Source organism: Anabrus simplex, chromosome 2 (genome assembly GCF_040414725.1).
Source record: "Anabrus simplex isolate iqAnaSimp1 chromosome 2, ASM4041472v1, whole genome shotgun sequence".
In the NCBI taxonomy this organism is placed as follows: Eukaryota; Metazoa; Arthropoda; class Insecta; order Orthoptera; family Tettigoniidae; genus Anabrus; species Anabrus simplex.
Window position 1 is genome coordinate 132233074 of NC_090266.1, and position 12700 is coordinate 132245773.

The 12700-nt window shown below is 38.7% G+C and overlaps 1 protein-coding gene across 4 annotated transcripts in view; it reads left to right on the forward strand.

Annotated features, from left to right (window-relative positions):
- LOC136862701 (DNA helicase MCM8) overlaps window positions 1-12700 on the forward strand; it is a 661148-nt gene that overhangs the window by 80314 nt on the left and 568134 nt on the right. For all 4 annotated transcript variants that reach the window (XM_067138906.2, XM_067138907.2, XM_067138908.2 and 1 more), the window contains exon 3: window positions 9702-9842. In XM_067138906.2, the coding sequence (XP_066995007.2) occupies window positions 9702-9842 (141 nt within the window). The remainder of the gene's footprint in view (window positions 1-9701; window positions 9843-12700) is intronic.

The window sequence follows — 12700 nt, forward strand, 5'->3', positions numbered from 1 at the left end:
TATTATGCAATATAAACATCCAAATATTCGCTATTAAATCCCAAATATTTTTCCCTAAAAAGGCCAAAACATGCAAACATGCAGGGAAGAATAAATAATGTTATTTGCTTTACGTCCCACTAACTACTTTTTAAGGTCTTTGGAGACGCCAAGGTGCCGGAATTTAGTCCTGCAAGAGTTCTTTGACGTGCCAGTAAATCTACCAACACGGGGCTGTCGTATTTGAGCACCTTCAAATAACTCCGGACTGAGCCAGGATCGAACTTGCCAAGTTGGGGGTAGAAGGCAGCGCCTTAACCGTCTGAGCCACTCAGCCCGGCAGCAGGAAAAAAGAACGGTTATTTGGAATCATTAAGTCATAAAACTAATATTTGTAAACGAAACAGACTTTCTTCGTATTAGGTCGTGTTACGTACATGTAGTACGTGTTGAAGAGGTGTTAAGTACAGAACAAAAATGGCCAGCCAGACACCAGTGGGATCCGAACTCACAACCTCCCGATTTCGCGTCGGTTGTTCTACCAATTGAGCTAGGGTGGCCTAGGCCATCTTTGTTCTGTTTGAAAGGATCTGAGCTACAGGTCTGGCACTGCTGCTAGCACACTGTAGAGTGCGTTTAAGTCGCCCATTGTGGGACATCTCAATGAATATTGAATTTTCACGACCGCATTGTAATCGAAACAGACTTTCAATGTATTAGGTCGCGTTACGTACATGTAGTACGTGTTGAAGAGATGTTAAGTACAGAACAAAAATGGCCAGCCGGACACCAGTGTAACTAGCTTATTTAAAAACATGAATTTGCATGGAAATCCGGGCTCTACTTATAATGCATTAACTTAATGAATACAAGAACAGTGATGTTTGTATTTTATATAATATTGGTCAATCAGTCAGTCAGTCATAGTCATTTGTTTCGCTGTCTGAACCCGTTTCCGGGCAGCCAAGCCTCGCATCTTCTAGATGGTGAGCAGCTGTAGATGGTCACACTCAGACAAACAGATCGGTGTCTGGTTCAGTAGCAGTGTTGTCATCTTCCAGGTATCAACTTTCTTCTCTCACTCTTTGAATGAATTCATCGTCCCTGAGAATTTGGAATCCAGGGTCCGAGGAATGGCGCACCAGCCATTTGTCTGCATCCTCTGCACTGCACTCAAAATACTCAGCAATTTTCACGCGGATGTTTCATTTGTCCTCAGCTGACACTCTGTACCTTTCTTTTGGCTTTTTCTTCTGCTTTTCACAGCACTTTCTTCTTCTGCTTTCTATTTTTTTTTGTTTTTCTTTCTCTTTCTGTACCCTTTGTTGAAATGCCTGCCAATTTGTTTTAAGCTCTTCTTAATGTGGTTGAATTCACCAAACTCAAGAATTACAGGTGGAATGTAGATGTGATTGGTTCCTCACGATCTTCAAGTTTCTTACAAGGTTGAGTTTCGTGAATGTGAACTTGTTTGTTTGTGCTTCGGAATATGTTCAAATATAGGTTGAGTGGCATTTGGAAGTAGAATTCTTGGTTCTGTGCTGACACTGTAGTCCGAATCCTTGAAATGGCGGCTGCTCCGTGGAATATATACTCTTGGATTGACTGAGTAAGTTGACTGTGCTAGGCAATTACCATAGCTGTGACCCTGCATTCAGGAGAGGCTGAGTTCCAACCCTACTATCTGCGTCCGTGAAGTTGATTTTTCTTGCTTTTTTATGGTTTCCTGTTTCACACCAAGAAGATCCACTCTTTCTCTGGTTCCTAATGGCATCAGTTATATTTGAAAGATGTATCATGATAAACTGCTCAGAATTTCAATGTGTTGAGAGAAAACTTTTAATACATTTTTCCCATTGTGGTGATAAAATGATGTAATACAGCCCTGCTTGAGGCTGCTTAACAGTTGCTTGAAAAGGTCACTGACGTACTGTCATATGTATCTTTAAAACTGGGCATGGGAAGGAACAACGAATGACAAATCATGTTTTGTATAGAAAGTTAGGATCGTGAATATAAACATGCAAAGACAAACTCAATGACATATCGGCTTCAGAAGATGGAGCAATAGAAAAGAGAAGGATAAACATGAAAACTCAAAAGGACAAGGCCGACAAGGGCAATGACAATCTCCACACCTTTATACACTGCTGTCTTCAAGATCTTCAGTCTTGATTTGGAAAGGAATGGATGTCGAAGAATTGGGATTGATGGGGAGGGAGCCATCTATTTAAAGATGGAATTGTATGAAGATTGTTTTTACCTTTTGATGATTGATGTTTGTCCTTGTTTCCTTTTCTATTGCTCCCTTTTCTGATGTCCTGTCATTGTGTATATCCTGTCATATGTATCTGTTCATGTATAAAAAACATATATTACTGTATGTATGGATCCTGGAATTACAGTATTATACATACTGTCCCCGTAACTAGGTCTGCCGGTGAACAAGAGACACCTCAGGGGTGCTCAGTTCGACAGTATTTTTGGCTTAATAAATACAAGTGGCAGGATTTGACATGAGGTTCGGAAATAAGAATGTTTAAGTTTAGAAATCATATCACACATTTATTCAAATAAAATAAAATATTTGCCATCCTGATATCTATGATGATGAAAAATGATCGCTACGTTACTTCATTTACTGCAGAATCTTGATGTGACAAAAAAAACACAAACTAACAAATGAGATGGTACACGTGACTTAGTTTCCCTACAATTCTAACAGAGTGTTGAATATAATGTATTTTCTTTTTGGTAAACATTAATTTAATAATTTGAAATATATTACTTTGAAATATGAGCTTGTCTCCACTAATTCCTTGAACAGTCTGAAAGAAATACATTGCATTTTAATGAAGTGTGTAAGGCAAAATGTTCAAGCTACTTCCTTTAACAAAATATTGGTGAGGTTATGCTCATCGAAAATTTTATTAACATCTAATGAAACTAGAAAAAACTTAGTTTTCTGGTAAAGTTAATTTGACACGTCGAGTATATCTGTTCATCGTCCTTCCCACTTATTTCCTCGTGAGAATTAACAACTAAATTTACCATCGCATGGTCATCATGAGAACTGAAATCAGCATTATGACTCCTCGAAAAAAATAAATCTTTAAATAGAAAAAGTATACTTCATCAACGTGGAAATCCTGTCCTCAACTATGACTAAAATACCACTAAAGTGGTATCACATCCCAAATACTCAAGAAATGTCTTAGCACTAAAAATCTTACCAAATCTACCACTAATTACTGGAAAATTCCAAAGAAGAACTATCTACAGCAGGGCCATCCAGTCATTGCGCTCCAAGAGCGCGCCCACGCTCGGGGAGCACTGGGCAGTCAGACTAGCGCTCATTCCCCTACCACCACTACAGTGTGGCAGCGAGGAGACCTGGGACGGACAATGTTCGGACCTCGCTGACTAGATACGTACGTACATTTGTGCGGCCGATGGCTTTTGTGGGTTTGTTGATATCAATTTGATAGGGTTGTTATGCCATAACAAATATACCGCATACACGTATACAGATAGAAAGGTACTCCGATGTATGGAATATGCAGGAAACTAAATCAAGTGTTAAGTAAAGAATAGTGTGATTTATTCAAAACTGAAATGTGAACATATCTTAGAGCAAACTTCAACAAAATTTTACCAATACGAACAGATGGTACAGGCCTTGAGTGACTTTTGCTCAGTCGTTTTTATGAGCTTTTAGTTTTGGAGCGAACTATCTCCTCCAAATAGGGTAGGCCCTACAATGTTTCTGGACACAGCTATTCTTAAATAATTGTGCAAGTTTCTATCTCTCATCGTTGCACGATGTTTACTTTTGGTAAGCTTAAGAACCAAAAAGAAACGCTCACAAATGTACGTTGAGCCGAACTTTGACAGAACTTTACATGCATGTTCATACAAAAGGGGGTATTCTTCTTGCGGAAAGCCGCTGTGAAATTCTTCTAAACTTGGTGACATTAGAAAGCGGTCTTTAAGACGAACATTTTACTGCAGTTCAATAAAGTCTATTTGAAATAGCTGTGGAACACTGTCTGCACTAAGAGAAAATGGTCGAACAAATACATCTAACACCGCTTGGAGTTCTGATAATTCTGAAAATTTATTTTCAAACTCTTCTTGTAATAGGCAAATTACCTGCAAGTACTCATCAAAGTCGACACCTTCTTTCACTGTTTCAAGGAATTGAAAATGTCCTGTGTTCCTTGCACGCAACTGGTTTTCCCACAAAATCAGTTGTCTTCTGAACGCTTGAATTTTTTCCACCAAATCGCAGACATTGTGCTTTTTGCCCTGAAGCGAAGTGTTAAAAGTATTCAGATGGGCAGTAATGTCACTTAAAAATGCCAAGTCCGCCACTCACTTAGGATCACGCAAAAGAACTTCGTGCCGCCCTTTCATGTCACAAAAGGTATCTATTTCATTCCGCAAGCAAAAAAACACGATGATACACCTTCGCCTTGCTCAGCCATCTTACTTCTGCGTGGTGCGGGATATCCGGATACTCCGCTTCAATGTCATCCAAGAACTCTTTGAATTGACGGTGCGTGAGTCCATGGGAGCGAAGAATATTTACCATTCACACAACTGTTCTCATTACGTGTTTAATTAAGCTTGCCGACTTTTGCACAGATTGCTTCCTGGTGTATCAGGCAATGGATCGCCGCCATTAGGATACTACCGCTCTCAGCCATTTTTAATTTTACATAGCTGAGGAACCCAGTGCATAGACCACGTAAAGCAGGAGCTCCATCCGTCGTTACACTCGTCAACCACTCCCATTTTAATCCCATCGACTCAAAAACACCCTCCACAGCTTGGAAAATATCGAAACCGGTAGCGGTGTCTTTGAGAGCTACCAAGTCTAGGAAATTCTCAGTGACCCGAAGATCGACATCCACTCCTCGAATGAAAAAAACAAACTGAGCTGTGTCCGCAATGTCGGTTGATTTGCCGAGAGCGATGGAAATGGATACAAAATTTGCTGCCTTCTCCATTAATTGCTGCTCCATATCAACGGCCATATCGCCTATTCTGCGAGCAACAGTTTGAGAAGAAAGAGAGATTTTGTCAAATTTCTCAACTAGCTCCATATAGCAAATACATGCCGCCGCGTCCATTAGGCACTCCTTGATTAAATTCCCTTCCGTGAAGAACGGAAGGTTTTGGGTTATATTCAAATTCGTAAAGGGCCTAATAAAGTAGGGTTTATTGGGTTGCCACAACCTTTTGCTGATGCATTAAGAGTGGTAATTTTCTATAACTCTTATTAGAGTAAATGTCAGGATTTGGCAATTCGCAACGAACATTTGTAGCTTGCTCGTAAAATGGGTCCACCAACCTCACTCTCCTCAATCTCCTGTGAGACAAAAATACAGCAAGTCACAATTTTAGTGTTCTTCAGATAATTCAATCATTTCTTAGTTCCCGTTTGTAAACAAGCATTTTCAAATTAAAACAATAATACTTACAGAATAGTGCTTCTTGAAATTTTCTTTCAATTCTTCCAACTTCGGTTGGTGATGGGCGCCTGTCAAATCACCGTAATCATCCCTGTGGTTGGCACACTAAACATTTGGCATGCCATTTATAACCTGCACAGAAACATGAAATTTCCCATTCTGCTTTAAAGGCTGCTGCTTCACCACTCCCTTCTTTTGTATGATGTTCAGTCGTGCCAACTGCAAAACTGACTTAGTTGCACGCTGTCAACAAAGCGCATTGGGCTGGACTAGCGACTGATGGATCGGCTGCTCGCTCAGCCAGCCAAGCTCCTCCCACCACTACTGAAACTACCTTCCACCAAAGCGCTCGGAGCACTGGCTTAGAGCGCGGCCGGAGCGCTAGCGCTCGGGGAGCGCTGTTTGGATACCCCTGATCTACAGTATCTACACGTCACATTCGGGTATTAATCAATATCACCACTTTCCAATAAGTTCGTTTAGAAGTATTGTTGAAAATGTAAAGTCTCCACATGGGTACGAATCATGGCGATGAAAAGTGAGTTTGCCTGGTATCGAACTATATAATATAATTATTAGGATATTAAATTGAGGATCTATTTCCCAGACATAAGGTCCTCCTGTAAGATTTACCCATACTTGAAACTTCGAATTACTGACTTTCATGAGTTCTCAGGATAAGCTTATTCCAAAATACTAAAGCTGAATTATTGAGCACATTGATTAGCATGGACTTATTCTTATCATCATCGGAAGACATTACTATAGTAACTACACCTCATATAATCTCGAAGATTCATTATCTCCCATCTGCCAGGATCAACGTCATGTATACAAATGTCGCCACATTAACACGTGACAATTCAATATCACAAAGACTAATATCACATGTACTAAATTCACATAAATTCCACATACCGTAACAACATTATAATGACGACTACTACTTATCATAACCGCATATCACACAATGTGTAGTCAGAAAAATTATAAGAACCTGTTATCATCCCCAAAACAAGTTTTATTCCCATTAACTCTGTCTCGATGACTAAATAATCCATTAATAATCATATATCACGGCACATGAACTCTTAATAAATCCATAATCTCGATTCAGAATTAATATCCTGATGACATGCTATCATTACCACTAGGTACGAGTTCATTTATCAAGAAAATATTAAAAAATATTGGGAAAATATTACCTCGATACATCCATTTTACACAGATTAATTCACTATAATAATGAAATTCATACAATAAGAAAGGATGGTTCTGATAACACATGGATAACTTCAACTGATCTGTCATTTCCGAACTCAACAATGCGTGGTCGGAAATCGAACAAGTACACGAATTAAGTTTCAAGTCCTATCTCAAATATAAGGAAATGATCAATAAATCGTGAAAATGAAATCAACTACTGATAATAAGATTATCTCAAAGAAAGAATAATAGTAGAAATAAAGAGCTACAGGGAACAGATATAAATAAGACGTTGTCGACTTAACTTGTACTGAAGTCTTCATGTCAAACTCCTGGGGTCCTCAATCACACATTCTAGGGCGGAAATGCTTGCATTTCTCCGTTGTCGACGCCGGTCTATGAACTTAGAAACTCATGATGAAATGTGTGGAGTCTCTGGCACGAACTTCCATCTTCTGGCGATGCACAATGTAGAGGTCCTCTTCCACGTTTAAAGTCTCTGATGATTGATTTATGAGTTATCTGATATTTCGACGTCTGTTGGTTACACTAATTTGAGTCGTCAACTAGCACAATCTGAAGTAAAAGTTGAACACAGGAAATGAGTCCAATATCCCTGTCGATGACTGTTTTCCCTCTGACGTTCTGGCGAAGCGAACGAAGTGACAGGAGTGAGTGAATTATCAGTATGTGAGCATGTGAGAGCTCGTATACATATGGCTCGTTTTAAGTACCGTAGATGTGCACTCGTTGTAGGAAGTAGAGTCAATTCAAGTACTGAATTCTTATTGGTTTCATTAATTAAATTCACCTTAATTTCTGCCGAAATATCATTCAAATTAAATTAAAAATTCAGTTACTAATTATTACAATTCACACGTGATATCATTAGCACTGTCCAACCAAATATCATTATTGTACATCTTAAATATGCATATCACGCTTTCCAAAACATTATTATAAATATTTCCTTTGCTATAAATCCAGTGTAGCTGCAGATGAACATATTCTAACTATTTTCATCTCTCGTATACTTTTATTTTTATATTTTTACTTCCCCTAGTCAGTCAAACTCCCCCTTTAGGTTAAGAACCAGTCACCACATGATTCATGGACACACGCAACATGCCAACAAAGCTAGTCCAGTGACACACTGACCCATATTCACTCAACCAAGACCTGCATACGGTCACAATAAATAAATACATACATACATACATACATACATACATACATACATACATAGTTAGAGACTTATGCCTTTAGTTTGCAAGCCTCTGTGAATTTACTAAATGCTACCACAGTCCTCTGTTTACAACCAGCTCTGTGGTCTTGTTTAGTTCCATACCTCTTATCTTTAAATTGTTAGAAACTGAGTATAGCCATAGTTGTATTGGTCTTCCTTTTCCATAGCCAAGTCCTTTATTCTCCTGGGTAACCAATCCTCCTCCATTTGCCTCACATGACTGCACCACCGAAGCTGGTTAATATGTACATCTTCACCCATCAAGTTCATTCCTTACTTAGCCTTTATGTCATCATTCCAAATACCCTCCTGCCATTGTTTCCACCTGTTGTACCACCGTTCATTCTCGCTACTTTCATGTTTGTTACTTCTAATCTAACTTACGAATAAGATATCCTTAGTCCACACAGCTTTCACTCTCACAAAGCAAAGTTGGTCAGAAAACAGACTGGTGTAAAGATATTTTCACCTGCAGGCTGACTTCTTTCTTACAGAATACCATCAATCACACTGCAAGCTTACTGCATTAGCTTTGCTGCACCTTGATTCCATCTCATTTACAATACAACCATCCTGGGAGAAAAATACACTTGTTCCAATTTTGTATTCCCAATCTGACATTCTCTTAGGTTTCTTCCCTACTGACATCAGTCTAATCTTGGAAAGGCTTGTTTTCATATAATTGTCATTGCAAGATATTAGACTGCAGGCTTTTGGCACAGTCTGCCATTAAGACCAAGTTTTCGAGGACTTTCATAGCAACATGGAAATTAAAAAATGGAATAAAACTAGCTTCTTGTTGCAATATATTTAGTTTCATTGTGTTGACCCTGTCTTATTTTATAAATTCTAAACAAATATGCTGGAAGTCAGAAATACATTCAGGGTATTGGAAATGAGATACTTTGAGAAATATGCATTTAAAAAAAATTCTAGGTGCACTGCTGTAACCTTTCTGTTATGCCCTTGAGAATTTTGCTTTCAAGCATAAGCACATTTTTATGTGACAGGATAGTTTAAAAATTAAATTACTCTCAAGAATTGAACATCATGAAATAAGACATGGGTGGTCAGGAATCAATCCTGTACCGGGCGAGTTGGCCGTGCGTGTAGAGGCGCGCGGCTGTGAGCTTGCATCCGGGAGATAGTAGGTTCGAATCCCACTATCGGCAGCCCTGAAAATGGTTTTCCGTGGTTTCCCATTTTCACACCAGGCAAATGCTGGGGCTGTACCTTAATTAAGGCCACGGCCGCTTCCTTCCAACTCCTAGGCCTTTCCTATCCCATCGTCGCCATAAGACCTATCTGTGTCGGTGCGACGTAAAGCCCATAGCAAAAGAATCAATCCTGCATCTGCTAGTTTCACGGTCTTCTGATTGCTCTATCTTATTCATCCACTCTTACTTTTATGATATTTGTAATTCTTCATAGTTGAATGGTAAGAAGTAAAACTACTAGCTACTGGTTGTTTGTAATGGAGTTGGTAAAAACTTAGGACAAAGGGAGAGAAAGAAACGTAAGGTCTCATCCCGTCCGGTCACTTCTGAAATTCTGACCTACCTTATTCACTAACATGAGCTTACTTGCGAGTTTTTTAATGCTTCGTTATGCATGAGACCATTAAGAATATTAAGAAAACTGAACCAACCTCCTGTCTGTTTCTTCTAGCATCTGGTCCTATGGCATTGTAGATTTTCTGTGACAATTCTTAATAATTCTTCATATTATTTTCTTCTTTTTTAATAATTTGAGTTCTGCTTACATGTATTTATTAACTGTTTGATGTGTTTTAGGGCATGGACCATCACGGGGACCAGCTCCTAGTTCATCTAAAGCACCTTTCTCTGAGCATGGTACCTATCAAAAGACTTTGGATTCCTTTGAAATTGTGCCCATTCCATATGATGGTTGGAAACAATACTTTCCACAAGAAGGTAGGACATGTATATGGTAGAGTCCAAGAAATATTTTTTTACTTGCAACTGCAGAGGTAATTGTTTGCTTGAATTAATAATTTTCTCAGCTGATTACTATGTATTTATTGTTTAAATCAAATGTACATTGTGGCAGTTGGACCAGGGTCTCTTTTATCCATTGTGTTATTGAAATGCTTATATGTTAGACATTAAAAAAAGTATAAGTCATGACTAAAATTGTAGACATTCAAGAATATTTTCACATATAATCTTCATTTTTTGAGTTTGTGATTGTAATCAAAGAAACATGTCAATTCATTATTGGAAGGACAGTGAAAATATTACTTAACCTCCCAAGCAGGTTCTGTGTACACTGGTGGTACACTGTATAAATGTACGTTCTGTTCACTCCTATGCAAAAACAGCATTTTTACGGTATGTGTTGAGCAATCATAGAAATTGTGTATACCAGTGAATTCTAGAAGCCTTGATCTTTCTGACCACCTATATTTCACAAAAAGTACCATATTTGCTTGCATATAACTCTCACTTTTTTGACCAAAAAATAAGTGGCCATTTTCGGTGCGTGATATATGCGGGAATTGAGTACATGGAACAACATGGGATGTGTAGGTATGCATCATTGTTATAAGGCAGAGTATTATATTCAGTATTGAATAGATCCACAAATGAGGAAATTTCTAAAGGAAGTGAAATTCTAAGTGTAATAAAATTATGTTCGAATGAAATGTACTGAGTTCACTCTGTTCTACGTACATTTATATTATCTAGCAGTCTATATCTGATCTACAAGTTCATTAAAGAATTGATTAAAGCAAAGAAAGGACATACCTTGATTTTGGTTTGTATGGCCTAAGTTGTCTTCTTGGCAGAGTTCTCAGACTGTTACTGCTGTTATTGAGGCTGAAATCGCTTGGCATTCTCTGATAGAGATGTTCGCTTTCGCAGACACAATCCATTTCGTGTCATGAATCTACAGATCCAACCCTGGCTCACTTTCAGATCCGATCAGCTGATCCTTTAATCGCTAGTTCGCGCTCTTTTAAATGTAGCATCTCATGCGAGATACTAAAGCCATCATTTTGCAACTCTGTAACGTAATGAGGCAACTCGTCTTCCAGCTCAGGAAACTTACCAATTTTTGCCCCTCTGGATGCCTTACGTGTTGGGTTGGTGTTTTCTAGTGTAGCTTTCTGTTCATGCCAGTAGCGAACATTAAACTCAGTCACACTGAATTCTCGACTGGCAGCTCTGTCACCATGTCCTTCAGCACATTTTATTACTTTGAGTATAAACTCGGCCATATAATTCCCACGTTTCACCATAACTACCATTGACCTACACAAGAAATCTTAACTGAGAAAAAACAATGAAATGTGAAGACGGAATACGGGTACTTGTCGACAATACAATAGATGGACGATACCTAATACCGTGATTACTTGACTGCCTGGAGAGGGAATGGGAAACACTTCCAGTTCACGTGATCAGCTCTACCGGACGGGTAGTAATAAGCATGTTGACAAAGACAGAAGAGTGGGAGGGGTGGCTGAATATGACTGGCTAGGAATGCAATCTTGGGGTGAGGGTTTGCAATTTAGGTATTTTTTGTTACAACAGCTAGCCTATACCGTTCTGCAGGTAGAAAGAAATGCAGCTTCTTCTTGTATTGTCACGTACAAAGTACCATAGCAGCAGTTGGTACAGTCCCGATACTTACTATAGGCACGTCCACGGAATACCCAAACTTTATTTCGTGTATGTCAGAAATGAATGCAAGTTATAAGTGGGGAATTTTTTCCTGCAGTTTGAGATGTTAAAAATGGGGTGCAAGATGTACGTGGTGGCGAGTTATATGTGAGCAAATACGGTATTTAATTGTCATTTTATACGTCATTGAATTGCTGCACTCTGTTAAGGAAAAGCTGAAACTATGGGCTCTTAGGCACCTTGATTTTGACTGCCTTCTGTACTATGAATTTAAGCATTGATTATATGATACTTTTGAAAGATCAAGCTGAATATTGCCAGAGTAATTACCAGTACTGTGAAATATAGCAGGGCGTTCACATGGTCTTTTATTTTTTGAAATTGCCGGGCTGAGTGGCTCAGACGGTTAAGGCGCTGGCCTTCTAACCCAAACTTGGCAGGTTCGATCCTGGCTCAGTCCGGTGGTATTTGAAGGTGCTCAAATACGACAGCTCCGTGTCGGTAGATTTACTGGCACGTAAAAGAACTCCTGTAGGACTAAATTCCGGCACCTCGGCGTCTCTGAAGACCTTAAAAAGTAATTAGTGGGACGTAAAGCAAATAACATTATTATTATTATTATTATTATTATTATTATTATTATTATTATTATTATTATTATTATTATTATTATTATTATTATTGTTTTCTGAAATTGTTAGTCCTTTGTTCAGAGGTGAAGAAATCAGTGTAAGCAGTTTTACTAGTGATTCCAATAGAGCAGAAAATGATGTAGGTTATACCCAAGAAGACTTGTCTCTTGTAAAAGATGATTACATAGAATGTGTCTATGAAACTTCTGCTTATAGTTACATTTAGAGAGTGTAGCTTGAGTTGCATACTGCGTATGGTGAGCAGAAAATTCCTTTTACTGGACTGTTGGGGCCACATAAGGATTTGATGACACAAAGAGGGCACCAGGTTACAAACACCAGGATTCCGTAGCGAATCGACTGCAGGAGCAAATACTACTATGGAATGTAGAAGGGATGAAGAATGCAATTGCTATGCTGCCCAATAACTACTCTCAGAAGTTTGACATTGCTATACTAACAGAAACAATGCTGGTAAATGGAGATGACTTATGAGTACATGCGCTTCCAGGA